General features: G+C 62.6%; 2 protein-coding genes across 6 annotated transcripts; both read left to right on the forward strand.

Annotated features, from left to right (window-relative positions):
* Window positions 1-109: 109 nt before the first annotated feature.
* CCDC71 (coiled-coil domain containing 71) lies at window positions 110-9,564 on the forward strand. 2 transcript variants are annotated; one of them, XM_049826558.1, is made up of 2 exons: window positions 110-207; window positions 2,746-9,564. In XM_049826558.1, exon 2 carries the CDS (start codon window positions 2,807-2,809, stop codon window positions 3,998-4,000), a length of 1,194 nt encoding a protein of 397 aa, XP_049682515.1. In that variant the 5' UTR covers window positions 110-207; window positions 2,746-2,806; the 3' UTR covers window positions 4,001-9,564. The 2 variants fall into 2 exon arrangements, with proteins under 2 accessions (XP_049682515.1, XP_049682516.1); XM_049826559.1 differs by having other exon boundaries at window positions 166-186.
* A 3,462-nt stretch (window positions 9,565-13,026) lies between these two features.
* On the forward strand, window positions 13,027-27,670 carry LOC126049704 (laminin subunit beta-2-like). 4 transcript variants are annotated; one of them, XM_049826535.1, is made up of 36 exons: window positions 13,027-13,136; window positions 13,882-14,053; window positions 14,818-14,867; window positions 15,429-15,604; window positions 15,710-15,833; window positions 15,954-16,027; window positions 16,130-16,318; window positions 16,397-16,460; window positions 16,538-16,743; window positions 16,824-16,944; window positions 17,327-17,515; window positions 17,626-17,805; window positions 18,102-18,214; window positions 18,336-18,415; window positions 18,759-18,915; window positions 19,112-19,264; window positions 19,376-19,534; window positions 19,611-19,732; window positions 20,012-20,132; window positions 20,626-20,812; window positions 21,306-21,449; window positions 21,867-22,098; window positions 22,422-22,585; window positions 22,675-22,899; window positions 23,294-23,508; window positions 23,594-23,690; window positions 24,171-24,549; window positions 24,634-24,818; window positions 24,893-25,122; window positions 25,243-25,446; window positions 25,925-26,069; window positions 26,155-26,366; window positions 26,457-26,594; window positions 26,914-27,090; window positions 27,187-27,343; window positions 27,524-27,670. In XM_049826535.1, the coding sequence occupies exons 3-36, from the start codon at window positions 14,837-14,839 to the stop codon at window positions 27,655-27,657; spliced, it is 5,484 nt and encodes a 1,827-aa protein (XP_049682492.1). In that variant the 5' UTR covers window positions 13,027-13,136; window positions 13,882-14,053; window positions 14,818-14,836; the 3' UTR covers window positions 27,658-27,670. The 4 variants fall into 4 exon arrangements, with proteins under 4 accessions (XP_049682492.1, XP_049682493.1, XP_049682496.1 ...); XM_049826536.1 differs by having other exon boundaries at window positions 15,432-15,604; XM_049826539.1 differs by lacking the exon at window positions 19,112-19,264.
* Window positions 27,671-27,887: the final 217 nt, after the last annotated feature.

The following is a 27,887-nucleotide window of genomic DNA, read 5'->3' on the forward strand; positions in this document are numbered from 1 at the left end:
GGCCCGACCGCCGTTGCCATGGACACGGCGAACGCGGCGGGGGGCGGGGCGGGGGCGTGGCCGAACCCACTCCGTGGCTGTGGGCGTGGTCCCGGCCGGCGGATGGGAGCCGGAAGCGGAAGTAGGCGGTGCTTCCGGCGCTCCGCGGGCGGCCATGTTGGATCGGCGGTCGCAGCGCAGCGGCGGGTGCGGGTCTAGCGGCGGCCGGTAGGTTGGGGCCGGCGGTGCCCGGGCCCCGCGCTCCCGGGCGAGGGCGCTGCCGAGCCTCCCGGTGGGGTGGCCCCCGGGCGCTGGAGGCGGAGCCGCGGCGCTGAGGGCCCCGCCCCGGCCCCCGCCCTCTCCCCCCCTCGCCCCCCCCCGCCCCGGGCCCGGGAGTCGGCGAGGGCCGAACGGGGGGGGCCGCACCCGCTGTCTGCACCAATCACCTCCCCGCAGCCCCGTAGGGAGGGCACCGGCCAGGGCTCTCGCCGGTCCCTCCTTACCGGGCGGGCCGAGCTTGGGGGCGGGGCTGCGAGGGGAGCGAGGGACGGACGCTCGGGAAGGGGCATCTATCTCCTCCACCGAGGGGTGGGTCAGGAGGAGAGGCTGAGCCGGGGGGGACTGCCCGCCCTGGCGGCCCGCGCCGAGCCCTCCTTGGGTCTCCGCGGCAGCCTCCGTCTGCACAGGCCGCCCCAGCCCGCGTCTCGGCCCTGCCAGCAGCCGGCTTGCTTCTCCGGTGCACCGGGAGAAGCACTGCAGAGCCCTTCCCTCGACCTCTGCGCCCGGACAGCCGGGCCTCCAGCCCGGCGCTGGCATCGCTTGAGCGAGCGTTGCATGAGGGTCCTGCCGTGCTTGCATCTGTGCCAGGAGCACTGCGGGCCGGTGGCCCCGTGGCTCTTCAGCCAGGGCATGTCCCTTGGTAGGGCATCAAGTGAGGGAACTTGCTGTCGGGTGGACAGGCTGGGGGGGTCCCTGCTTGCGGCCAGCTTTTGCTCCTACTACAACTTGTACTGCAAAAAACAAGACTGAACGGATCAATGTTGAGATGTCCTGTCCCCGATGAGATGTCACAGCCTCTCCAACACCAGAATACCCCCTAAGGCGTCCTAGGCTTGTTCCTGGGCTTGCTGCAGCCTGAAGATGATCCATCTCACAGCCTGTTGAGCACACGTTGTTCCTTGTGCTTCGCCATTGGTTTCTCTCTACCAGATCAGGATTAAGCTTTACATGCTTGCTGCCTTCGCTGTGCCTGCTGCCACTTGTTCACTATGGAGGTGTCAAATCTCACCGCTGGCTGATGACGCCGGCCGCAGCTCTGTTGGAGCACTTCCATGCCTGCCTCCCCTCCTCCGTGGGAGATCCCCCGCCTGTCGCAGAACAACTATATTATCCTCCTCCAAATCCCTCTTCTGCTGTGACGTCTGCAGAACACTTGACTGAGATTAGTCTGTCATGTGGAGGCTCTTACCCCCTGCTGACCTGTGCTTCCCTTTTTGTGCCTGCTTTTGGCTTGTGTCTCTTCCCTGCTTGTGCAGCCAGTGGCGGCCCGGGGCCGGCACTCCCAGGCTCTGGGGTTGTGGTGAAACTGGAGTTCTGGGAGGAACATCGGACAGGAGTAGTTCCTTGCTCTGTCTGCTCAGGTGCTAACTTTTCCATCACAGCTTTCTTGCCTGCACACTGCCCTCTCTAATAGTATCTCTGACACCTTCCACGTTTCCCTGAAAAGGACTTTTTGCTGAATCCTCATTATTTTGAGAAGTATCAATGAAGCTAAAGATTTTGTGACTTCTTGCCACAGTGTCCAGCTGTGGAGCTGGCAAGGTCACCAGCTCAGTATGAGAGGATTGGGGTTCGCTCAGGTGTATCAAAAAGTCCTGCCTGGACTGCTCTTCAGTGCCTATTTTTTATTTAAAACAATAATTAGTGCTTTTGTCCCAGGCAGACAGCTGTGTAGTGCCCTGAGCATGATCCCAGTGTTGCCCTCAGGTCACTGTACACTTGGCCCTGGTGATGTGTGTTTCCTTCATGCTGCCCTGCTTGAATTTCCTGCTTCCTCCTCACTTGGCAGTGAGTGCCCTTGGATCAACACCAGTTTGCTGTGACAGCAAGTTGCAGACCATTGTTCAAACAAGGGAGCAGCGAGGAGTGGTATTGCCTTGCCACAGAGTTCAGCATCAATGAAGCACAACTGAAATAGCCTCCAGCTCTGCTGTCAGGTCTTCAGGAGGGTGCTGCAGCTTTGGCAGGGACTCAGAATCAATTTTTGAGCAGAATCAATTAGGAAGCTGGAAAATTGAACATGATGCTGGGATAGATTTGAGGTCCTCAGGCTGCTTAGTGTTGAGATGGCTTGATCATGCTGTTTTCAGTGCGTGTGCAGGGAGCGGGTTCAATGAAAGGCTGCTTTACCAAAGGAAAGTGAGATCTGGTTACCTAAAGCTGTGGTGTGTAGGACTCAAACTGGAAATGAGCTGCAGATTTTAACGACGTAACCATTCGAACCCTTCTCTTCGGATGGGTTGGATGGGATTGCCTGAAATCTTTGTTTAGGTTTCAGGATATTTCTGCAAGAAATGTTTTAGTTTTATTTCAGAGATAAATCAGTGACGGGATTTTCTTGATGATGCCTCTGACATCAGTTATGCCCAGCATCTGATCTGATGTTTGTGCGTAGCCATGTCTGGGTTTAATGGCTTCAAGTCCCTGCTTAAAAATGTGAGATGATTTCAGTTGCTGTAAGCTAACCATCTTCTCTCTCCTTTTGAGGTGTCAAGGGTTGTTTTTCCAGTAATTTGGACCTTCCTGAAGCACCCACTTGCCTAATGCCATGAATATTAAAGTGAACAATGTGGAAGAAAAAGCTGTCCATTCCTGGTCAAGAATTTCCTCTGCAGGACAGAAAGTGCTGGAGGAAGCCCTACGAGTCTTCAACCCGATGTCCAAGGACCTTTCGGACACAGAGACCCAGCTGGTGGCCTTCATTCAGGGCCTGAAGGAGGAGGGCTATCAGCCCACAGTTCTGAGGAGTAAGGATGTGTACGGGTACAGCTCGTGCACGGCAGACACACCTAGTCAAACAAAAGAGAGCACCCCGCACAACTGCGCCAATGCCGCCGAGCCCTCTAAGACTCCGGCTAGAAACACCGCAGCCATGGCAAAGGTGTCTGCTTCACCCACCGGCGTTTCGGTGAACTCTTCAAAAGTGTCCACTCAGCCTGTCTCTAAAGGGGATTCCACAAATCTCCTCTTGAGCTCCTTGAAGCAAACAAGATCCAGCACGTCCAAGGCTGCGGCAGTGGGCTTCCCTACAAGCATGTATCCTGACGTGTATCCAGCCATGAGACTGTCAGTAGTTCTGGAAGCTCTGGTGCCACTGAAAACTACTGTGCCCTGTTTGGAGTCCAAGTACACACAAGGGCATCTTGGGATCTCGCCCTCGGACCTTAAACTCCTCAAGGCTTCGAGTACACCAAGGCAGTTTTCTTCAGGTAAGACCACTAAAATAACAGAAGGTAAGGGCTACAAGCGTTTGATAAAGAAAGCACCGGATTCTGCCACCCTTGCTTTAAATCTTCTGAAGGGACCAAAGGGTGGAGTGCTGCAGGAGAGCAATGCTTGCAAAGCCTCGGGAGTCCTCAACGGGAGAGTCACAGGCAGCTCATCCCAGGGCTGTACCACAGCAGCGCAGTCCAAGACCCTGAAAATCAAAGATAAGGAAGCTCTGGTGGGGAAAACAGAGTGGAAGGACAGCAGCACTTACCGTGAGAGCGTTGGGCAGAAGAAGAGAAGAGCTACGGAGTCAAGAGAAGCACCGCAGAGGAAGAAAGCAAATACCATTCCTATCCAAAATAAATCTCGACGAGCTCAGAGCACTTTGAACCTGCTGAAATTCCAGGCCATCAAGGTGGGCAACTCTTCCTCTGATGATGAAGTGAGGAGGAGAGCACAGAAGATTCTTAGGGTCAATCTGTCCCCTGTGATCCGAATTCAGCCCTTGTCCCACTCTCACAGCGTCCCCTGAGTTTCTTCACTTTGTCACTTTTTTTGTAAGTAAGTAAATACGAGCCTGGCATCAGAGCATGGGGAAGTTTAAGAGCAACTCTGGATGTCTGGTGCCTGGTGACAGTATGTCGACTAACCTGCAGACGGAGCAGCCTGCTCTCGTGCTGTTTCTGCCTGTCTACCACTGCTATGGAGAACTGACTGCAGAAATACAAAAACCTGTTCAGGAACATGGGGTGATGACTCTCGCCCATGGTGAGCTGAGCAGGCTGGAGGCCTCGCTTGCTGCAGGCGCTCTTCTGAACGTGGCAGGCTGCGCTCTCATGCAGGGGGAGAACATGGGACTTTCTCATGACATTGATGCACTGTGATATTGCTGTTTTTCAAGCTGTACATTTACTGGTTTTATTTTGATCAAATTTTATAACTTTATTATCTATATATCTATATATCCATATATGTGCATATGGCCCAGGAACTGTGGGAAGATGCTCTTCCTCCATCCCTCTGGGATTGGGTTTGATAGCTTTTTTTCCCCCTCCCCTTCAGCCAGTCTTTTGTTGAAAGGTGCCAGGATTTCTTTGTGATTCAGTGCTGTAACAGTCTGTTCTGGGCTCTCTTGAGCAGCTCAGAGGCAGGCAGAGTTATCGCCACTTGTTTGTCTCCAGAAATGCCAAGCAATTTGGAGAATTACCAGCTGATAGTTGACTACAGTTTTAATCATACTTTTGGTATTACCTCTGCGTAAGAGTGGGGGAGTGTTACGGGGCTGCTGATGTCTCTAGGTGCCTCCTCCATTCTATGGTAGCAGAAGCTCTGAATGCATGGTAGGGGTTTGCTTCCAAAGAGCGATTCCTCCTCAGCACTCAGTGTTGCTCTGCTCTCCTGTACCCCAGCTGCAGATGTAAAGCATGAACTGTGACTATTAGAGCTGAAGGGCTGGAATTGTTAACAGGAATTGCGTAAAGTGTTCTGTCCACCACGTAACTGCTTTGCTGTTGCTGGATGTTTCAGGAGCAGGTTCTAGTTGCCAGTAGAGAAGACACAGGCTGTGTTTGAATGTATTAGATACATCCTGCCGGTCCCAGAGCTCAGTGGGGTATTTGAGCCTTAATTAAAGCAGAAAAGCGAAAGAGTTGAGAGGATATATGCCATCACTTAGAGAGTTTCTTTCTGTCAGTTTGTGAGGGTGAAGTAGTAGGAGGCGAGATCAGCACTGTGTTGTGATGGGTGACAGCTTTGCTGTGCTGTCTGGGATGTTGCGAGAAGGTGTGTGGCAGGTGTGAAAGCTCCCGGAGCGCAGGCTCTGCCCGTCTCCAGGAGGCACTGCGGAACCACAGACTGCGTTAGCCTTCCTGCACCGGGGGCATGCTGTCGGATGCCAACACAGACTGTGCGCTGGTGGAGGTTGTGTCTGCTCTCCTCAGGGAGGGATCTGCAAGCTCTGGGAGAAACCGTGCTGGAGCAGTAGGTGCTGCCACTGTCACCTGGGAGGGATGGTCTCTGGTGAGATGATCTGCGTTGGGATACTGCAAAAACAGAAGCTGGCAGCTCGGGGAGAGGAAGCAGTGTTGTGCCTGGCACAGGCCTGGCTTTGTACACCACTGTACATTCAGATCTCTGCAGCAGTGGGCCGGTAATCCACTCATTCTCTCACCAGCTCAAAATACCAGTTGTCTGACCTAGTAATCTCTGTGGACATTGGCTGAAGGGATGAGCTCCCCTGGGAAGCCCCAGCTCCTTACATTTCTGCCCCTCCCTAGCACCTGGCTGGATTTCAGCACTTTGTAAAAGGGGTCAGTGTCTGATCCTCAGCTCAGAGAGGAAAACCATGCCACGGAGAGGAGAGAGGAGGTTCATGAGGGAGTGAGAGTGCAGGGAAGCTGGGTGTCCCGAGGCACAGCTGGGGTTTGCACCCCTCACCCGGGTAGAGCAGGGTGGAGGTTCTCCCTCAGGGGATGATTGCAGGCTCTGAATCACACACTCAAGTTCTGTGTGGTTTTACTACGTGTATCTGAGTTGCTGTCAGAGATCATAACTTGCAGTGTTGGAGACTGACCTGTGAATGCCGCTGGTTGGCTGCAGAGGAGGAGGAAATATTTTCTTCTGCTTCTGTGTTTTAAAATGCCCTGGCAGAGAGTTCCCTGTCCTGACATGATGCTGGATGAACAGGGACCCTCCATCACTGTTAACCAGCCAAAAATTGCTTTGTCCCTTTTGTTCCCACTCCTTCAGACCTTTCTCATTCCCACGCTCTCAAATGCCAGGTCTTGAAGTCTTGCACTGGAGTTTCTCTTTTTGGCTGTTTCCCGAGGAGGGCTCTGAACTCCTGCCTGCGGTATCACTGTCTGACAGGCTGCTCGGCAGCTTCCCCTGTTCCCAGTCCCTTATAAGGGCAGCGAGAGCTGTCTCTGGAGCCTCTTCATGCAGCACAGGCATCCCAGCTGAGTGTCTGGCCTCCGGTGGGAAAAACAACTGTGCATCAACAAGGCTGAATTTGGGTTGAGGTTGCTTCTCCTCCCGCCTGAGCAGGAAGCTGAGCACCTGAGGCCAGCTTAGCAGGCCACATCCCTCCTCTTCGTTGTGTTTCTTCCCCCAGCTGCACTGCTGCCTGCCTCCCCACTCTTCTCCATCACCTCTTGTCTTTCACAGCTTGGGTCTTTGCCAGTCAAGGACTTGGTTTGTACTGTTGCTTAACACATCCAGCAAAACATACTGCCTTAGCGCTGCCATGCCTTTCCCGGCACCAAGCTGAATTCTGCAAATGCTTCGTGGCAACGCCTCGCCTGGTGTCCTTCCCAGGCTACCAGCAAGAGGTCTTCTGCTCCACAGGAAGAGATGAGCATTAGAAACGCTTCTGTGTCACTGAGGCTTCTGCCAGGGAAACAAGCACCCCATCGCTCTGTGCTCAGGGACTTGCCTGTCATCAGTCCAGTCTCTGTCAGCTCTTCTGCACATCTCTAACAGACTGGAGGGCCCCTGAGCTACTGGGCAGTGCTGGAGCTTGATTGTCTGCCCTCCTGATGTCTCCTCTTCCCCCTCGCAGGTGATTTGGGAACTCAGCTGGAAGGACTGCAGCTTGTTATTCACAGAGGGGCTTTATAGCACCTGGTGGTAATGTGAGCAACTGCTGCCTGTCATCCAGTGCCAGCAGACAGGGTGCCTGCAGCCTGTTAGTGGTTGGCTCTGCCATCCTTCATCTCATGGCCGGGTGTGGGTGTTCCTGGCGTCTTCGGCCTCTGATACTGATGTGCAGGAGGCTGCAGAAGGGGCTTTGCTGTGGACACTGCTGTCTGGTGTTTAGGGAAGACAAAGGGTTTGATCAAACCAGGCCAGCCTAAAACTTGATCTAACCAGAGATCTTCCTTCACAGGTCCCTTCCACCCCATGTTATTCTGTGACAGCAGAGTAACGCTTGCCTTCCAGGGATCTGCGCAGCAGTAACTGGCAAGGCACATAGAAATGCGTTGCCTGGAGTGCTGTGGTCTCTGCTGAGCGTGCTGTATGCAGGTTGTTCAGACCTGTTTCTGTATTAGTCACTTTGGATCCAAGTGCCTAACCTGGCTTATGCTGTTCCTGGGCACCGTGACAGCTGAGAGCTTTGGAGACTCTCTTAGGAATGCTTTTACCACATGGATTTGTGCCACTGTCACTTCTAGAAATGATTCAGCCAGCAGTCAAAGGGCTGTTCTTCCAACTGATTTTGTGGAAATCATTTCTCCTTTTATTCAGCTGCCAAGAACTAGAGTTTATGCTTCGCCTCCACCAGACAAGGTCCTTGAGCTTCCTGCGTGCTTCAGATGTCCGTCAGCGAGGTCCGTGGGGAGAGCAGCTTGTCCGGCAGGCAGCTGAAGGGGAAGCTGACATCAGATACCAGTTGAAATCACATTGTTAATTGGTAGAAATGTTTTGAAGCTCATGTCCACTGCGATCAGATTTCACCATCTGCCGCTGCTTTTAGTTGGAGGAGTTTCTTCTTGGCCTCTTCCCTGCAAGGCATGTAGCGTGGTGCTGCTGCTTCCAAACTGCCTCCCCCCCGCAGAGCCAGCTGCCATAGCGATCCTTGTACAGAATTTCTTAAGCACTTTTCTGCAAAATAAGAAGGGATTATTTTGTTACTCCTGTTTTGTAGCGCACTAGTGGTATTTCAGTGTGAGGAGGAGGTATGCTCCCTGGAGCGTTGTGAGCACTCACCTAGCTGGATGCTTCTCAGACCAGGGCATCACCCGCCCAGCCTGCAGTGCTCATGCTTACAGAGCCAGGGGGGCAGTGGGCTGAGAGCCCTCATTGCCTGGTGTTTCCTTGCACAGAGTTCAGCCAGTCACCAGCTAAGAGCATTACAGGGAAGTTCAGAGCAGAACAGCATGGGTGGGTGATGCTGCGCATCTGGCTCTGCAGCCCTGCTCCGCAGCTGCCCCTGTTCTGCCCTGTGTCCTCTGTGGCTCCCCCCTCATACACCAGCAGCATTTCTCCACCGGTGAAGCTGGTGGAAGTCCCTCGGCTCCAGCTGTGGCAGGAGGGGCTGGGGGGCTTTGGGCTTGAGCACAGAATTTTGGCCCTTTCAGTTGTGACTTGTGCCGTGTTCATGGCCAGACCTTGCCAGCATGTGGGGGGGTGCAGCCGCTCCAGCTGCTCTCCCCCTTGGGTCCAAGTTCCCTGCCCTGTCTGGGAGCTGGGCCTTTGGCCACAGCACAGGGGACAATACGGGGATGGAGAGCAGGTTTGTCTCTCAGCTGCAGCTGAACAGTGTGATGTGAGCTGGGCAGCTTCCTGGGCAGGAGGGCAGGTTTAGGTGGGAGGATCCTTGTTTTGGCTGTGGTTGGCAGGGTCGGTGCCGAGCTGCGTGGAGCAGCTGCCGCTCAAGCAGCTTGGTTGGTTTGTGTGGAAGTCACGGTTTCTGTTTCAGTCTTCAAAATGGCACTGGCCTGTTTGCTTCCGTGGTCAGATGGGGTCAGCTTTCCAGGAGCTGAGGTGGTCTGAGGAGAGGACAGCTGTTCTGGGACGCCTCGCACTTTCTCGACAGTGCTGCGGCCCTTGGCTTTGCGAGCTGGGTGGGCTGGCACCACCTGTGGAGAGGTTGCTCCCAGGCCCTTATGTTTGGGACTCTCTGCTAGAGTGCCCCACTCTCCTCAAAGCCTGTTACTGCTTGGAGCTGGGTGCTGTTAGGAAGGTGCCAGGTGCCTCACTGTCTGGTGGAGCAGAGATCTTGTCCCAGAAGGCAGGAGAGACAGCCTGCCTCACTAGGTCAGCCCCGAGTATCAAGTGAACCCTGTCTGTAGGTGTGACACTGCTAGCGCTTGCAGCTTGTCCAGCTGCAGCCTCCAAAGCTGTGGTGCTGAGGCCAGCCCCCTCAGTTTGCTTGGGAAGACCAGGGAGGTGTGGTGAAAAAGAGAGAAGCTGGGGTTAGGGGAAACCAAAGACACCAGCAGCGCCTGGCCGGCCAGCTTCTGCTTCTGCTGCAGGAGATCTGCGAACAGTGGAGCGAGGCCCATGGTGTACAGGTAGCAGTGCCTCTGCTCTGTCCCTGCCTGGCTGATGGGGCCTGTCCTGCCCTGTCTGGTAGCACTACGCAGGTACTGGTGCTGCAGGAGATCTGCGAACAGTGGAGCGAGGCCTGTGGTGTACAGGTAGCAGTGCCTCTGCTCTGTCCCTGCCTGGCTGATGGGGCCTGTCCTGCCCTGTCTGGTAGCACTACGCAGGTACTGGTGCTGCAGGCTCTGGGGCATGGGTGAGGGGGTGCCCTTTTGGAGCAGGTGTCCCTGATAACCCTTGGTTTCCATCCTTCGTTGGTCACAAACTGGCCCTGCTTGGGTGGCTGTGGGGAAGGTAAGTTGCTCCCCGGTTTGCAGAGCCCCCCCTGCCCCCTGTGTGTGCTGACTTGTACCCCCTGGACACCCTTGATGGGGGGGCAGCTCTTCCTCCTGTGAGCATGCGAAATACCTTCCCCTGTGGGACAATTAGGCCTTGCCCCGGGGAGTCCCTTAAAGGCCTTATTATCGTCTGGGACTCTCTCCGTGTTGTCTTAATTAGCCCTTTCTGTTCCTGTTGCTACAGGCAGCCCCTGTGAGAGTCTGGTGATTCCCACACATGCAGTCAGGCACGCAGTGCTGTTGTAAAAGAGAAGGTGCTGCGAAGCTATGCCCAGAAATACCTCCCCTCCTGCCCCTGCTCCACCATGCTGCCCAGGCCTGGGATGGGATGAAACGAGCGTCAGCGTTTGTGGCAGGGAAAGCGTGGTGTGTGACGCCGTTCCCTCTTCCTGGTTCCTGGTGCAACACTCCTGAGGAGTAGCATTTCCCGAGCAGAGGCACAGCAGGCGCTCTGAGGGACGCGGGGTCTCTGGGTGGGCACTGCCCAGCCCCTCACTCCCGTCTCTGCCAACCATTGTGTCTAAGAGAGCTGTCTTCACGCCACAGCATGATTGACCTGCTCTGACTGGGACTGGTGCCACCAGCCCAGCCGCAGGCATCCCTTGGTGTTCAGGGATCCTGAGCGATGGCCGAGGAGCAGCGACTGCAGCCTGTGAGAGGGAGGGCGAGTAACAAACTTTTGTATGGTGAATTTACAACAAATGACCATCTTGTTCTTGAGTGAACTTTTTACTGTTTCATTTGTTTGTGTAGAATGTTTCCGAAGCTATATTAATATTTAATGTTTAATATGAGGCTGGGCTGCTCCACACTCAGTGTTGTATATTTTGGAATGGCATTGTTTAGTGAAAAGACAGTGTTAGTATTATTCTGCTCTTCAGAGGGAATGGGACAAAAACCAGACTGTCTTTTTTCTTAAATGAAGTGAACTTTTTGTTATGAAGTCCTAGCAGGTGTCCAGCCCTTCAGTAAAATGGTGCTCAGAACTGTCAAGCGTGTCCAGCTTTTCTTTGGGTCCCTCCAGACTGCTCTTCCCTGTCTTTGGCTTCTGCTCCTGGCCCCACATGAGCTCCATGGAATGGCATCTCCTGTGTGCCCGGCTGCTGTGTGGTGCACGCTCAGCTGGAGACCACCACCACCTCTTCTCCCCAGTTCCCCCAATGAGGTTTGGGGTTACCCAGGCCCCATTAAGGAACACCTGACTCAGGGTGGGAAATGCTCCAGATGAGTGCCTCTGGTGCTGAACTGGTGTAAACTGGCATAAATCTGCATTCCAGCTGTGCTCTGCGGTGGCAGGCACTTTGCCAGCTCCTGCCTGCCTGCCCACCCTCCAAATTCTCTCTGGATCTGCCCATTCTACAGCCAGGACCGTGAGGCCAGCTAATTCAACAGAAATGCTGTTGTTCACCTGCATGTAATCCAGACCCAGTTTGTGCCGCGGAGCTGTCTGTGCGCTGACCCGGCACTAATGGTGGTAGGACCGTAACCCTGGCTAGACAGTGTCTCCAGTGCTGGAGCTCATTCCTCAGGAAGGGAAGTGGTTAAGTGGTTCTCTTGCTCACTAAGGATGTTCAGGGAAGTGTTGGCTGCCTGCTGAGCACACTGAAGTCCGTCCAAATGGGGCTGGCCAGGCGTGAGAGGCTGCCCCCGGGATCTCAGGGGCTCTGCTGAGGCTTGGGGGGGCCCCTCCTCTGCATGCCCCGAAGCGGTGAGCACTGGCGGTTCCTACTGCTGCCCCTCTGAGCCGTTTTGGTCGGCTGACAGCGGCAGAAGTGCTCTGATCGCTGCTGAAAGGTGCTGGTGGAGCCGAGGCTGTGGGTGCCTGAGAGGCTGGGGATGCTCAGCAGCTTTGAAACGCTGGTGACGGAGGGCTGTGGCAGAGCTGCTGGCAGATCTCCAGCCAGTGGAGCTGCCCCTGGACATGGCGTCTCCCTGGGCAGACGTGGGCCGCCCCCATGTGCGCAGCTGTGGGACGGCTGAGGGGATTGCAGCTCAGGGTGGAAAGTCAGAGCAGCCTTCAGGGGAGCCAGGAGGTGCCTGGACATGGGCTGGCACACATCGCTTGTCTCTCAGATCCCGCTGAGGATCCCTCTCTCCTGCTTTTCCCTTGCTTCTGAAGGCTGGAGATCCTGTTACAGTCACCCTTATCAGGCCACTTTGGATCTCCTCAGAGCAAATAAGATTTGTTTGGCAAGATCCCTACGATACAGGCACGCTGGCCAGTGCTAATGGCTCTTTATCAGCTCATCTCCTGCCAGCTCTCCTAGCCAAGGAGGTGGTGGTGCCCGGCCACCACCCTGCGCTGCTGGAGCCTGGCTGGGCAGAGTCCTGCCCTTCCTCCAGGTTTCCCAGCGCCTGCTGAGAGCATGGCCATAGGGAGCTGGCAGGGCTCTGCCTGCAGCATCGCTTGTCCCGCTGAGGCATGTGGGACCAGCCCCGCGCTGTGTCGGGGTGTCCCTGGGGACATGGGTTTTGGCACCCTCATGGCCAGCAGCTCGGGGAGCTGTTGCTTTGTCTGCCCGCGACCTTGCTCACCGGCGGGCAGCCAGAGCGCAGCCTTGGCGTGGAGAGCACACGGCTCCTCTTCCTTCCTTTGGCCTCGGCTAATAAAAGGCACCATCCCTGCGTGACAGCGGGGTCTCTGTCGAGCCTGGCCCTGGTGCACGGCTGTGCTCCCCGCAGGGTTTTGGGGCTGCCGGCTCAGCACCCAGCCCACCCATTTGGAAGGACCCCAGGCAGCACTGACCGGCACGGGGTGAGTGGGGCCCTGGCTTAGGGCATGGTGGTGCCCACAGTGCCAGCATGGGGCGGGGGAGCAAGATCCATCTGACATGGGTGCTGGGGGAGCGTGGCTGGCTGCTGTGCCGCACCGGGGCTCCCGGTATCGCTGCTGGAGACATGCCCTGAATAGGCAGAGACGGGCCCGTGTGGTGCAGGCGAGTCCCAACTGAGCTCCCTGTCTCAGCGGCCCCACGTGCTACACAACTGGGCACGGCAGCCCTGTAGGGATGCCGTGCCGGCTTCCAGCCAGCCTGGACACGGGGCACCACTGTGCCAGATGTGGGTCACCGCTGGCTTGTACCTGGCCTCTGCCTCACCTTGGCTAAAGCTCTGTGCAGGCAGGTCCCTCCCCTTGCCTGGCACGGCTGCCGGAGGAGGAGACAGGCGCCGGCCGCCCTCCTCCAGGAACAGCCGCCGAGCCCCAGCAGGGCCAAGCTGGGCGTCTCCTCAGCCCACCCGGGGCCACCAGCCACCTGCCTGACACCCCAGGCCCCACGGACACAGGTAGGAGCCGTCATGCCGGCGGGGAGCCCTGGGGCGCAGCACAGCCCCGAGGCACGGCACAGCTCTTGGCACACGGCACGGCCCCAGGGCACAGGTTGGGTCCTGGCAGCCGGCAGGAGGTGGCACACAAGGAAGGGGCCGAGGCGTCCCTTGGGAGAGACGGGCTGGGTCCCCCCACACCTGTGGTGCACTTCCTGGGGCTGGCGTGTGCCGGACTTTGCCCAGGGAGCTGTGGTGGTGGGGAGGGCTGGGTCGCTCGGGAGGGACGAACGTGCCCAGCCGGCAACATCGTGGCTGTGCCCGGGCGAGTTCCCGGTGGGGCAGATGCTCGGCGCGTTCCACCCTGGAGCCTAACCGTGCTGGTGCCTCCACCATGGGGCATCCCCAGATGGGGCAAAAAACGGTGCCGTGGCCCCCTGCACAGCTGCGCCAGCTGGTTCCCAGAGCATCGGGCGCCCATCCCGCCATGCTGCCCCGCGCGCCTCGCCGCGAGTGGCGGCAGCCGCGTTCCTGCTGTGCCGTGCCGGGAGCCCGGGGAACGCGGCGCCGCTGGCTCGCTGGCCCACGAGGCGCCCTTTTGTTCGCCGGCGGGGCCCGCCGTGCCGCCCAGGGGCTGGGGCGTGCCCGGGCTGCCGACGCCTGGCCGGCTTGGCCTCCACGGGCGGGCGGGCGGGCGGTGGGGGCCTCCAGGCAGAAGGAATCGGCAGTGACATTCCCGTAGCCTGGAGACCGCCGTCCCTTTCAGCGGGCAGCCCATTTGAATAAGAATCGTGCACGGGGAAGGGGGGCCGCTGGCCGCCGCCATCCCATCGCCGCCCTCGCCCCGGCTCATTTCTGCGCGCCCAGCCTGCGGGGCAGCGGGTCCTGCGCCGCCCTCGCCCCTGACCTTGGCCCCGCCGGACGCCGCCGGACGCCAGGTACCGGGGGCTCGCGGGGCTTGGGGACCCCCGTGCCAGCATGCGGCCTCGCACCGCCTCACCCACCGCCTTGGCGTGGCTTCGAGCGGTGCCGGGGCAGAGCCGCGGCTCCTCCCGCCGCCCCGAGCCCCCCTGCCCCAGGCTTGGCTCCCGCACGGGGACAGGAAAGATGTGTTTGGGCAACGCCGGGGCCAGGCTTTGATCCAGCGCTTGTGAGGCTGGGAGCGGGCGGTACCGGGAGAGAAGGAAGCACAAAAGGCAGCTCCAGCCTAAAATTAACAGCGGGACCCCGGCCAGCGGCAGGGATGCTCTCGCCCAGCCGGCTCCGGTGCTCCTGGCTCCCCTCCCTGGCTGGCCCTGACCTGGTGCTGGGACCCCCCCCCGGGACACCAGTGGCACTCAAAGGGATGGATCCGCCCCGAGCAGGGCAGGATGGGGCACGGCACAGCTCGTGCAGGGTCTGGGAGTGTGACGCGCAGCCATGCACCCGGGTTTGTGTGCCACAGCCCCTCGGGGCCATGCAGGGCTGGGGCACAGTCACGGGGGTGGGCACTGGGTGCCACCCTGGAGGCTTTTGGGACCCAACCGCCCCCCCAACCCCGCTTCCCAGTGCTGTCCCCAGGGTGCACGGCCATGCCGGAGCTGGGTGGGTGCACCCCGGGGTGCATGGCCGTGCCAGAGCCAGGAAAGGCCAGGCCCTGGCTGCCCTGTGCCCCGTGCCATACCCTGCACCCTGCCGCAGTGCCGTCTCTGTGTCCCCCCAGGCAGAGCCTTTGGCTGCCCATGGACCTCCTGGCACTCGCTCTCCTCCTGGGTAAGCGCTGGCCTCAGCGGGGCACCGACCATGGTTGGACACCCTGTGCTCCTGGGGGGCCGGGGGCTGTGGTGCCCATGGGACCCCAGCCCGGATGAAGAGGGTGCTGGGCGGCAGAAGCGGTGGTGATGGCGATGCTCCCTCGCTGGCAGCAGCAAAGGCCTGACCGCCACAAATCCCAGCGGGGAATCAGGGCTGCGCCGAGCCCCGGCGGGATTAGCAAGCGCCTGACCTGGCTCCCGACTCCCCCTGGCACCGCTCGGCGCCCCGGGGCTGCCCGGCCCCCCAGGGGCACAGGCAGCCCAGCCCCCCGCTCGCCCCCGCTGCCCGCCCGGCCCCGCTCCCTGCCCCCGGTCACGAGGCCCCGGCGCTGCTGCCAGCACCTTTCCGGGTCATGGAGCTTCGTGCTGCATCAGTGGGTCGGGACACGGGGATGGGACGGGATGGGACGGCTGGGGGTGGGGTGGGTGCTGGACAGGCATCTGGGGTGCGTGGGGAGGGGTGGAGGGCACCTGGGGGCCCTAGTGCGGCCCCCAGCCCGTGCCCTCACGCTCTCTGCAGTAGGGGTGCCAGCGGCGAGGGGCTGGCAGGAGCCCGACCTGAGCCACGGCTGCGCCCGTGGCAGCTGCTACCCAGCCACCGGGAACCTGCTGGTGGGGCGAGCCCCCCGCCTGAGTGCCACCTCCACCTGCGGGCTAGACGGGCCCCAGGAGTACTGCATCGTCAGCCACCTCCAGGTGAGCCCACTCGGTCCTGGTACGGCTCCGGCACAGCGCTGGCACAGCTGGGCACCAGTGCAGCCTCCAGCCGCCCATCCCTGATGGTGCTACTCTCCGGCACAGGACTCGGAGAAATGCTTCACCTGCGACTCGCGGGACCCGTCCCTGCCCGAGAGCCACCGCATCGAGAACGTCATCTACCTTAGCGGACCCCACGGCCAGAGGACCTGGTGGCAGTCAGAGAACGGTGAGGCTGGGGCGACAGCAGGGTTGCTCCCATGTGCATGTGCTTCAGGGCTGCATGGCCATCGGACCTGGGGGGGTGGGTCTTCCCCACTCTCTGCCATCACCTCTCTGTCCCCCCAAGGCGTGGAGCATGTCAGCATCCGCCTGGACCTGGAGGGCGAGTTCCACTTCACCCACCTCATCATGAAGTTTAAGGTGAGTCCCGGTACATGGGTGCCTGGCATGGGGTGGGATGGGACGGGACAGTCCTGCAGGGGCTGCGGGGCTGGCCCCCCATCCAAGCTGGGTGTCCCACAGACCTTCCGCCCTGCGGCCATGCTGGTGGAGCGCTCTGCTGACTTCGGGCGCAGCTGGAAGGTCTACCGCTACTTCGCCTACAACTGCTCCAAGCTCTTCCCTGGCATCCCTGGCCAGCCCTCGGGGCTGGTGGATGAGGTGCTGTGTGACCAGCGCTACTCTGAGATCGAGCCCTCCAGCCATGGGGAGGTGCGTGGGGCTGGGGTGGTGTGGAGTGGGGCTAGGGGACCAGGGGGGCTGGGCTCACCCGCCCCTTCCTCCTCCCAGGTCATCTTCAAGGTGCTGGACCCCTCCATCCCTGTGGCAGATCCCTACAGCCCGGACATCCAGGGTGCGTGGCCGGGGGTGCCAGGGCCACGGTGCTGGTGGGCGGCGGGACGGGTGCTGATGGTGCCACCTCCCGCCCAGACCTGCTGCGCGTCACCAACCTGCGGGTGAACCTCACCAAGCTGCACACGCTGGGGGACAACCTGCTGGACTCGCGGCGGGAGGTGCTGCACAAGTACTACTACGCTGTGGATGAGCTGGTACTGCGCGGGAGCTGCTTCTGTCACGGTCACGCTGCCCACTGTGCCCCAGCACCCGGTGCCCCAACATCCTCTGTCCCCGGCATGGTGAGGCACACGCAACCACGGCATGGCACAGTGCCCTGTGGGACCCGGCGGCCACACTGAGCCGGCTGCTCCCTCCCCAGATCCACGGGCGCTGCGTCTGCGAGCACCACACAGAGGGGCTGAACTGCGAGCGCTGCCAGGACTTCTACCACGACCTGCCCTGGCGCCCGGCTGAGGGCTCCAGCACCAACGCCTGCCGCCGTCAGTGCCCCACACCGGCACCGTGCTGTGCCCAGGGACTTGGGGTCCCATGCGCTGGGTTGGGGGAATGGGGGTCCTGCATGTTGTGCTTGGGGATTTTGGGGTCCTGCATGTGTGTGGAGGGTTCAGCATCCCGTGGGCCGTGGCACGGGGCTGGGTGTTGAGGGTCCCACATTCCATGCTTTGGGGTTGAGTGTGCTGCATGTGGGGCTGGGGTTTGGGGGGGTCAGGATGCTGCAGGCTGCAATTGGGGGTGGTGGTGCATCCTGCTGGGATGTGAGGCTGGGGGTTCTGCAGGCTGGGGTTTGAGGGGTTGGGATTGAGGAGCTACCAGGTGGGGGGTTGGGGTGTCGCATGCTGTGCCACGGTGTCGTCCCTGCAGGCTGTGACTGCAACGAGCACTCGCAGCGGTGCCACTTCGACATGGCCGTCTTCCTGGCCACGGGGAACAGCAGCGGGGCCGTGTGTGACGGCTGCCAGCACAACACCATGGGCCGCCGCTGCCACCTCTGCAAGCCCTTCTACTACCGGCACCCCCGCTCCGACATCCGTGCTCCCACTGCCTGCGCCCGTGAGTCCCATGGGACCCCAGCCCCACGGCTCCCAGTGCCACCAGCCCCAGCTCTGCAGCTCCCGGTGCCTGCAGCCACAGCTCCTCGTGGTCTCTCTCTCTCTCGGCAGCGTGTGACTGCGACCCGGCGGGCTCGCTGGATGGAGGTGCCTGCGATGGGCACACGGACGTGGCGCTGGGCATGATTGCGGGGCAGTGCCGCTGCAAGGAGAACGTGGCCGGTCCCCGCTGTGACCGCTGCCGGCATGGCGCCTACGGCCTCAGCCATGGCGATCCGCAGGGCTGCCAGCGTGAGCTGGGACCCAGGGATGGGCACGGGAGGATGTGGGGTGGAGGGATGATGGAGGGGTGGGGATGAAGGGATGTAGATGGAGGGATGAGGATAGAGGAATATGGGATGGAGGGGTGGTGATGGAGTGATGGAGATCGAGGGATGTGGGATGGAGGGATGTAGATGGAGGGATGGGAGTGGAGGGGTGAGGGATGGAAGGATATGGGATGGGGAGGGAGGTCTATGAAGCCCATGGGCCATGGTGCCATGTGGCAGCCCCTCAGATGTGGGGGTGCATGTGTGTGTGTGGGGCAGCGTGCAGGTGTGACCCACGGGGCACGGTGGCGGGCAGCTCCCCCTGCGACCCCATCAGCGGGGACTGCTACTGCAAACGCTTCGTGGCCGGGCGCTCCTGCAGCCAGTGCGTGGTGAGTGCCCCAACCTGTCCCACACCACGCTCCGTGGCCCTGACTCTCCCCAGCCCCACAGCAATGCCCAGGGCTGGGCTGGCCCCACACCTGCCCTACATCCCCCCCCCTCTCACTGCAGCCCGAGTTCTGGGGCCTCAGCTATGACGTGGGGGGCTGCCGACCCTGCGCCTGCGACTTTGGGGGAGCCTACAACAACCGGTGGGGCACGGGGATGGAGGGGGTTGGGAGTGGGGACAGGGCTGGGGTCAAGCATGGTGGGGAGGGAGGGATGGGGACAGGGCTGGGGACATAGAGGGGGCTGGGTTGGAGGGATTGAGGGAGGGGTCTCCATCCCGAGATGGAGGGATGGGGACAGGGATGGAAGGAGGGATGGGGACATTGGTGGAGGGATGGGGACAGGGCTGGGGACATAGGGGGGACTGGGATGGAGGGAGGGGTCTCCATCCTGAGATGGAGGGATGGGGACAGGGATGGAAGGAGGGATGGGTGAGGACAGAGCGAGACGGAAGGACAGACAGAGGGACAGGACAGCCACCCCCAGGTGCTCCATGGAGGACGGGGCTTGTCCCTGCCGTCCCCACCTCATGGGGCGGCAGTGCGACCAGGTCCAGCCTGGCTTCTTCTGCGCCCCCCTTGACTACTACACCTATGAGGCCGAGCGGGCCACCGGCCACAGCCACGGCCATCCCCAGCTCCCGGTGAGTCTCCTGGGGATGTCCCTGCCCCCCCCCAGCCTGGGCTTGTGCATGGCCATCACCGTGCACCGTGCTCCATGCATGGCTGTCACCATGCTCCACGCGTGGCTGTCACCCTGTCCTGCATGTGGCTGTCACCGTGCCCTGTGCACGGCTGTCCCTGTGCACGGCCACCCGTCCCCTGACCCTGTCCCCGCAGGGCACCATCCGGGCGGAGGTGCCCCAGGACTGCCTGGAGTATGACACCAGGGAGCCAGGGGGGCGGAAGGGGCGCCCACGGCACCAGCGCAGCCCCCCCCGTGCCCCTCAGCCCCGCGCCACCTCCCGCCGCGGCCGCCAGCAGCCCCCCAAGGTGAGCCCCAGCAGAAGTGGGATGGGGCATGGTGGGGTGCTGCGGGGCAGGGGTGGCCGGGGGGGCAGAGCCGGGGGAGCTGGGGCCGAGCTGTGCCGGTCCTCTGTCCAGCCGGACGTGGAGGAGGTGGTGCGGGACGGCACCGGGCGCATGGTGACATGGACAGGCTCGGGGTTCGCCCGGGTGAGAGACGGGGCTGGCCTGACCTTCCGCGTGGACGACGTGCCCTACCCCATGGACTACGAGCTGCTGCTGCGCTATGAGCCTGAGGTGAGTGCAGCCACGGCCACGGCCACGGCGTGTATGGCATGGCACGGCCCTGACGCCACCTCGCCTGTCACCGTAGTCGGCCGAGGACTGGGAGGCTGTGGTCGGCGTCAGCTCCCGGGCACTGCCCACCAGCCCTCGCTGCGGGAACGTGCTGCCCTCCGAGCAGATGTACCGTGAGAGCCTGCCCCACAGCCAGAGGTGGGGATGGGATGGGATGAGGGTGGGATGGGAATGGGGACGGGATGAGGATGGGGATGGGGTGGGGATGGGGACAAGGATCGGGACAGGACAGGGACAAGGACAGCCCTGCCACACTCCCAGAACTGAGGAATGGGGATGGGATGGAAACGGGGACAATCCTACCATACAGGTGAGGGATGGGGATGGGGACAATGGAGGTGGTTGGGTCCTGCTGCTGTCCCATGGCCGTTCCCATGGCCCTTTTGTGCCCGTGCCCTGATGCCTGCCTCTCCACAGGTATGTGCTGCTGTCCCGGCCCTTCTGCTTTGAGCCCAGCACCCCCTACGAGGTGACCATGCGGCTTCAACGGGCCGGAGTCACCCAGCGCCACCCCAGCGCCTTCATCCTCATTGACTCGGTGAGGGGGGTCCTGCTGTGCCCCACGCCTGGGGCTCGGCAGGGGTGGGCTGATGGGCAGCGATGGGGGACCATGGGCTGGGGTGGGCAGTGACCCCCCTCTGGGGCTGCACGGGGGATGGGGTGGGATGAGGATGGGGATAGGAATAGGGATGTTGATGGGGATGGGAAGGGGGATGGGGATGTTGATGGGGAAGGGGACATCAGTGGGGCTGGGGATGTTGATGGAGTTTGGGTTGGCCTTGGGGATGTCAATGGGGACAGGGATAAGGAGGCCTGTGGGGATGGCAATTTGGGTGGGAGTATCAATGGGGTTGAGGATGCTGATGGGCTTGAGGCTGTGAACGGAGCTGGGACTGTCAATGGGTCTGGGGTGGTCGGGGATGCCCCACAGCAGATGGATCCCATCTGGGAGCAGGGGCCAGGTCCCATGGCAGGGAGTGGCTGTGCCCCCCCAGACCCATCTCCTCTCCCCTCCCTGCTTCCCGGCACAGCTGGTGCTCCTGCCTCGGGTGTCGGAGTTGCCGGGCTTCCACGGGGCGGAGGCGGCGGCACGCCGGGAGGAGCTAGAGCGATATCGGTGCCTGGAGGCGTTTCGCATGGCCCCCCCACACCCCCTGGCCCAGGCCTGCGCCCGCCTGGTCTGCAGCGTGTCAGCCCTGCTGCACGGCGGGGCACTGCGTGAGTGGGGTCACTGCGGGCAGAGCACCCTGCCGGGGTCGGGGGACGTGACTGGGGCAGTGGGCGAGGGTGGAGCCCTGCGCGGTGCCGTGGGTCAGGCAGGGTGGGCGGGGGTACCCCGGGCAGTGGGTCAGGATGGGGCCATGCCCAGTGCAGTGGGTCAGGATTGGGCTGTGCCCATTGCAGCAGGTCAGGATGGGGCCATGCCCATGGCAGGGTGGAGTGGGATACCCAGGGCAGTGGGTTGGGATGGGGCCATGCCCGTGGCAGGGGTGGGCAGCGGTACCCATGCCAGTGGGTCAGGATGTGGCCATGATTGTTGCAGTGGGTCAGGATGAGGCCATGTCCGTTGCAGGGGTGGGCAGGGTTACCCGGTGCAGCGGGACAGGATGAAGCCATGCCCGCAGCAGGGTTGGGCAGGGGAGCGGTGGCAGAGTGCGGGCAGGGTGTGGGTAGAGCAGCCCTGGCCCCACACTGGCCCTGCTGCCCGCAGCCTGCCAGTGCGACCCCCAGGGCTCCCGCAGCAGCGAGTGCCAGGTGCAGGGAGGGCAGTGTGAGTGCAAGCCCCACGTCCTCGGCCGGCGCTGTGACCACTGTGCCCCGGGCAGCTACGGCTTCGGACCCCTGGGCTGCAGCCGTGAGTAGTGGGATCTCTACCTGCCAGGCATCCTTGTCCCTCCTGTCTGTCTGTCCAGTTGTCAGAGCCCCGTTTGCTGCCCGTCTGCCTGTTCACTTGTCTGTCTGTCCATCGGTCCGTGCATGTGTCCATCTCAGCCCTGCTGTCCTGCAGCCTGTGGGTTGGGTCCCAGTTCCCCCTCTGTCCATCTGTCTTTCCATCCATCCATCCATCCATGTAAGCCCCATGCTCCTGCCTGGCATGGGCATTGCCCTGCCTTGCACTCACTCATCTGTCCATCTGCCCGTCTGTCTGCCCACCTGTGCATCCAGATGAGCCCTCCTGTGCCATAGCCTGTGCGTTGGGCGCGCCCTGGTCCCCCATCTGTCTGTCTGTCCCTGTACCCATGTGCCTGACCCGAGCCATGCCATGCCGCAGCCTGTGCCTGCTCCCCGGAGGGCTCGGTGTCACAGTTGTGCGACGCTGTGAGCGGGCAGTGCCGCTGCCAGCCTGGTGCTGTGGGCCGGCAGTGTGACCAGTGCCAGCCTGGCCACTGGGGCTTTCCTGCCTGCCGGCCCTGCCAGTGCAACGGGCACACCGAGGAGTGCGACCCCCAGACAGGCAGCTGCCTGCGCTGCCGCGACCACACCGCTGGACGGCACTGCGAGAGGTGAGCCTGGTGGGAGGAGATGGGATGAGACGGCATGGCATGGCATGCGTAGGATGGGATGAGATGGGACGGCATAGATACAATTGGATGGGATAGGATACAATGGGATATAATGGGACAGTGGGATGGGATATGATGGGATGGGATGGGATGGATATGATGGGATGGGATGGACATGATGGGATGGGATAGGATGTGATGGAATGAGATGGGATAGTGGGATGGAATATGATGGCATAGCATGGCATGGCATGGCATGGAGGAGATGGGATGGTGGGATGGGATATGATGGACCCCGTGGCACTCACCCCTCATCCTTGCAGGTGCCAGGACGGGTACTACGGCGACCCAGTGCTGGGCTCGGGGCAGCAGTGCCGGCCCTGCCCCTGTCCCGGCTACCCCGGCACACGGCACTACCATGGGAGCGCCTGCCACGCCGACGAGGAGACCCACCACATCGTCTGCCTCTGTGCGCCTGGATACGCCGGTGAGGGGCAGAGCAGGTGCCGTGCAGTGGGGACCCCTCGGCACTGGAGCTGAGGGACCCCAGCACCCACAGCCCCCCCATCCCTGCAGGGCCCCGCTGTGACCGCTGCTCCCCTGGCTACTTTGGGACGCCAGAGATGGAGGGTGGCGTATGCCGGCCCTGCCAATGCAACAATAACATCGATGCCAGCGACCCGGGGGCCTGTGACCCCCGCACGGGGCACTGCCTGCGCTGCCTGTACCACACCGCTGGGCCCCGCTGCGCCCACTGCCAGCCCGGCTACTACGGCAATGCCCTGCAGCGCAGCTGCCGGCGTGAGTGGGGCAGGGGGCTGTGCCGGGGCTGGGGCTGTGCGAGGGTTTGGGGGAGTGGAGGGGGGTTGGGCTGATGCAAGGGCTCAGGGTTGGGGTGTGGGAGGATTGGGGTTGCGCAGGGGCGTTGGGTTGGGCAGGTTTTTGGGGGTGTCTGGGGGTTTGGAGCTGGGTGGGGTCAGGGCCAGGTGGGCTTTGGTGCTGTCAGGGGGCATTCAGGGCTGTGCCCGGGGTCGAGGCTGGGCAAGGGACAGGGATCGGGGTTGGGAGGGGTTGGGGCTGTGCACGGGTTTGGGGCCAGACAGGGGATTTGGGGTGCTGGGGCCAGGTGCTGGGAGAGCATCCCCTGGGTGGAGGGTACGGGCTGAGCCCCACGTGGCCCCTCACCTGCCTGCAGGCTGCAGCTGTGACCCACGGGGAACCCTGGCCTCCCACTGTGCCGCCGGCACCTGCACCTGCGACCGCAGCAGTGGCACCTGCGCCTGCCGGCCCAACGTGGTGGGCAAGAGCTGCGACCGCTGCGCACCCCACTTCTGGAGCCTGGGGGGACCAGGGGGCTGCGAGCCCTGTGGCTGCCACCCCACACGCGCCTTGCACCCCGCCTGCGAGACGGTGAGCCCCTGGTACCCTGGCATGGCTCCACTGCCCTCCCGGCGTCCGGTGAGCCGCCCGGCTGAGCACGCCTCTCTCGCTGCAGGTGACGGGGCAGTGCCAGTGCCGGCCTGGCTTTGGGGGCCGCGTCTGCTCCCAGTGCCAGGAGCATCACTGGGGAGACCCCGAGCGGGAGTGCCGAGGTGGGGACGCGTCCCAGGGATCGGGGGCGCAGGGGCTCTGGGGACGTGGGGTGGGGGGTTGCACGGTGGGACTCTAGGGACATGGAGGACCCTGGGGACACAGTGGGAGACTCTGAACATGGGGGCCCTGGGGGAGACAGTGGGACACTGTGGACACAGGGGACTCGGACTCAGGAGATCCTGGGGACATGGTGAGATCAAGGGGACATGGTGGGTCCCTTTAGACATGGGGGATCCTGGAGCCGTAGTGGGATGCTGGGGACATGGAAGACCCTGGGGACATGGTGGGTTTCTGGGGACATGGAGGACTCAGGGGACCCTGAGTCCGTGGCGGGATTGTGGAGACATAGGAGACCCTGGGGACACGGTGGGACTCTGGAGACACGGGGATACAGTGGGATGGTGGGGACACGGTGGAACTCTGGAGACACGGTGGCACTCTGAGGACACGTGGGGACATGCCACCGCCTGTCTCCACAGCCTGCGAGTGTGAGCCGCTGGGCTCTGAGAGCCCACAGTGTGAGCAGACCAGCGGGCAGTGCCAGTGCCGGCCGGGCTTCGGGGGGCTGCGCTGTGACCGCTGCCAGCGGGGCTACCAGGAGGCCTTCCCCCGCTGCTCGCCCTGCCACCCCTGCTTTGGGCGCTGGGACCCGACCCTGGGCAGCCTGCGGGACGGGCTGCAGCGCCTTGGAGCGCAGGCACGGGCGCTGCGGGAGGGGGGGTCCATGCCCCCGCTCAGCCCCCGCCGCCTGCGGGCACTGGAGGAGGCCCTGGGACGTGTGGAGCGGCTGCTGGGCGAGGGGGGCAGCCCCAGCAGCCCCCTCCTCGATGGGCTGCCCGGGCGGCTGGATGGCACCAGGCAAGTGTGCACAGTGGGCTAGGGTGAGGGGGACCCCCCTTTTGTCACCCAAAAAGGCTTGAGACTCCTCTCCTCCCCACAAAGGATGGAGCTGGATGACTTCTGGAAGCAGCTCCAAGAGCTGGAACAACATCTAGATCAGCTGGCACAGGCAGATGTGAAGCACCGCGGCCGGCTGGCCAGGCTGAGCCGCGAGCTGGGGGGTCTCAACCGAACTGCCTCCCACCTCCAAATCCTCCTGAGCACCGTAGCAGCGGCCGGATTTGGCGGTAAGAGCATCCAGTAAGGATTGGGGGGTTTGGTGGCAACCATTCCAGCCGAACCCTGACACCAGCACCTGCAGAGTCTTACCGCAGCATCCTGGCATCGGTGGAGGACTCGCGGAAGGCAGAGGCGGTGGTGAACGGCACAGCCAGCAAGCTCAAGGGGGCACAGGCAACGCGGCAGGCGGCCGAGCGGGTGCTGCGGCAGCAGGGCGATGCTTTCCGACGCAGCACAGCCGCAGCACGGAAATCCTTGCGGGAGGCACAGAAACGGGTGATGGGACTCAGCGTTGCCAGGATCAATGAGAAGGTGAGAGCGGGACCGGGGAGGGACGAATAGGCACGTAGGGGGAGATCCCCGTGCTGGGGCAGCATGGGGGTCTCCCCCCATGCGGTTGAGCTGCCATCTCCACCATTGGCATCACCACAGATTTGTGGGGCACCCGGGGACCTGAGCTGTGAGCAAGCGCCTTGCGGAGGAGCCTTGTGCCAGGACAGCGCAGGGACACGGCATTGCGGTGGCATGGGGTGCGCGGGGGCACTGCCCATCTCGGCTCGAGCCCTGAGCAGCGCCCATAATGCTTCGCAGCAGCTGGAGGTGGCATTGGGGCAGCTGGGTGTTGTGGCACAGAAGGTAGGGGTGGTGGCTTCATGGGACTTTTCGGGGTGCCCTTGTGTCCCCTTTGCATGGCCTGCTTGTGCCCTTTCTGTGCCACTTTGATGTCCCCTTCCATGTCCCACTTAGGCCCTTTCCATGCCCCTTTGTTGTTCCTTCACACATCTTGCTTGTGCCCTTTCCATGCCCCCAAGCATGCCCCCCCATATGTCCGCCTTATGCCGCTTCGCAGATGCCCCTTGGGCCACTGCTGCACCCCCTTGCACACCCCCTTTATGTCCCCTTGCACACCCCCTCCATGCCCCCTCGTAACCCTGTTGCACACCCCCTCGTGTCCCCTTGCATGCCCCCCGTGCCCCTTCACACACCACATTACACCCCCTTGCATGCCCCCATCTTGTCCCCAAGCATGTCCCCTCATACTCCCTGCCCACCCCTCCCCGTGCCCCCTCCCTGGGGCCACCCCTTGCCCCTTGCTCAGCCCCATGCGCCCCAGACACAGGAGGTGCAGGAGCTGGCCCGGGGGGCACGGAGCCGGGCAGAGGAGGCGCTGGGGCGTTCGCAGGCTGCCCGCAGCCGCGCAGAGAAGGCGACGGCCCAGCTGCGGGACTTCATCCGCCGGATTAAGGCCTTCCTGGCAGGTAGCACTGGCACGGGGTGGGTACACGGGCACGGCAGGGCTCAGCGTGCCCACCCTGAGCCCACCCCACTCCCGTGTTTCCACAGAGGAGGGAGCTGACCCGGGCAGCATCGAGCTGGTGGCCCGGCAGGTGCTGAACATCTCCTTGCCCAGCAGCCCCGGCCGGATCCAGGAGCTGCTGCGGGAGATGCGGGAGAGCATTGGCCAGCTGGAGGGGGTGGACGCGGTGCTCAACAGCACGGCACAGGGGCTGGCCGCGGCACGGGGGCTGCTGGCGCAGGGACGGGATGCCAGGCGAGTGGTGGGGGATATGCCGGGGTGGGCAGGGGGTGGGGGTCCATCCCCCAGCACTGTCAGGGGCTGGAGCCGCCCATGCCCCCGCAGGAAGCGAGCGGAAGGCGTGAGGGATGAGCTGGTGGGAACGCAGCGGGCGCTGGAGGTGGCGCGGGCACAGGCGACAGCGGCGGGGAGCGCCCTGCGGAGTGCCAGGGATGCCATCCGGGTGGCTGAGAGCAGAGTCAAGGAGGTGAGGGGCACCAGGACTGCCAGCGCGCCGGGGGATGGGGGAGCAGGGCCAATGCTGCCAGCATGGCTGGGGAGTGGGGATGGTGCTTTGGGCATGCTGGGGGCAATGGGGTTGGTGCCATGGGGGTACTGGGACTAACGGGGTCGGTGCCGTGGAGAGCAAGGCTGATGCCATGGGCACACCAAGGGTAGCGAGGCTGGTGCCAGGGGGACGCGGATGGTGTGGGGTGGGTGCCATGGGTTTGCCAAGGCTGTGGGGCTGGCACTCTGGGTGCGGCGCTCGCCGTGCCTGCCAGCAGCCAGTGCCCGTGCTTGCCCAGGCGGAGCGCAGGCTGCAGGCGCTGGAGGGGAAGGAGTCACGGGCACAGCGACGGCTGCGGGAGCTGGCACAGCGCGTCACCACCCTGCAGGAGCAGGGCCGGGATGCCCGCCGCGTGGCCCAGCAAGCCAAGGACGGGGCGCAGCGTGCCACCGCCACCTCGGACACGCTCGGCCAGGTGAGCCCCAGTCCTGCCCAGCCGTGATGTGGCACCAAGGGGGTACAGGGTGCTGGGGGCGGGGGGCTCTGCCTCACCATGCCCTTGTGCCACCAGGACCTGGCGCAGGTGACGCGGCGCTACGTGGTACTGAAGGGCCGGGTGAGCGGGCTGGCCGGGGTGTCCGGCGGGGCCCTGCAGCGCGTGATGCAGCTGACGGCGGAGGCCCGGGACCTCCTGGACAAGGCCAGCAGCAGCAAGAGGAAGCTGGAAGGTGAGGGGGGAGTGTGTGGTTGGGGGGGCATTCCCCACCATCCCGACCCCGCTCGGTGCCCACCTCCCCGTGCGTGTCTCCCCCTCGTCCCCCAGGGCACGTCCCGCTCGGTGCCCCAAGGGTGGTGCGGGCCGGTGACACGGCGGGGGGCTGCACCCTGACCGTGCCCCCCTCCCGCAGAGCTGGAGCAGCACTTCGGGGCCAACGAGCGGGCGATGGCGGCGAAGGCGACGCGACTGCAGGCGTTGGAGGAGCGGGTCTGGGGGCTGCTGGAGGAGATCCGGGAGAGGGCCAACGCTTACGCCACCTGCTAGGGACCGGGGGCTGGGTCCTACCCCGCAGCCCTCCCCGGTCCCCGCAGCCCGGGGGTCCCGTCCGCTCCGCGGGTGCCTGTAGCTCGGCCGCGCCTGCAAATAAAGCCCTGAACAGCGGCTGCCTGTCTCCGGTGCCTGCCTACCTCCTGCCCGCCCGCCCGCCTGCCGGCCGGCCGCGCCCGCGCTCCCCGCTCCGGCCGGGATCCGCCCCGCGCTTTCCGCGCAGCCCC

The sequence above is a fragment of the Accipiter gentilis genome, chromosome 23 (genome assembly GCF_929443795.1).
Source record: "Accipiter gentilis chromosome 23, bAccGen1.1, whole genome shotgun sequence".
NCBI lineage: Eukaryota > Metazoa > Chordata > Aves > Accipitriformes > Accipitridae > Astur > Astur gentilis.

Bases quoted from the DNA above. Each gene is read 5' to 3' on its own strand.
- CCDC71 (XM_049826558.1), top strand. From the start codon at position 2,807: ATGAATATTAAAGTGAACAATGTGGAAGAAAAAGCTGTCCATTCCTGG.
- LOC126049704 (XM_049826535.1), top strand. From the start codon at position 14,837: ATGGACCTCCTGGCACTCGCTCTCCTCCTGG. The intron at 16,461-16,537 runs GTGCGTGGCCGG...CCTCCCGCCCAG, and splicing joins CTACAGCCCGGACATCCAGG to ACCTGCTGCGCGTCACCAAC. The intron at 16,945-17,326 runs GTCAGTGCCCCA...TCGTCCCTGCAG, and splicing joins CAGCACCAACGCCTGCCGCC to GCTGTGACTGCAACGAGCAC.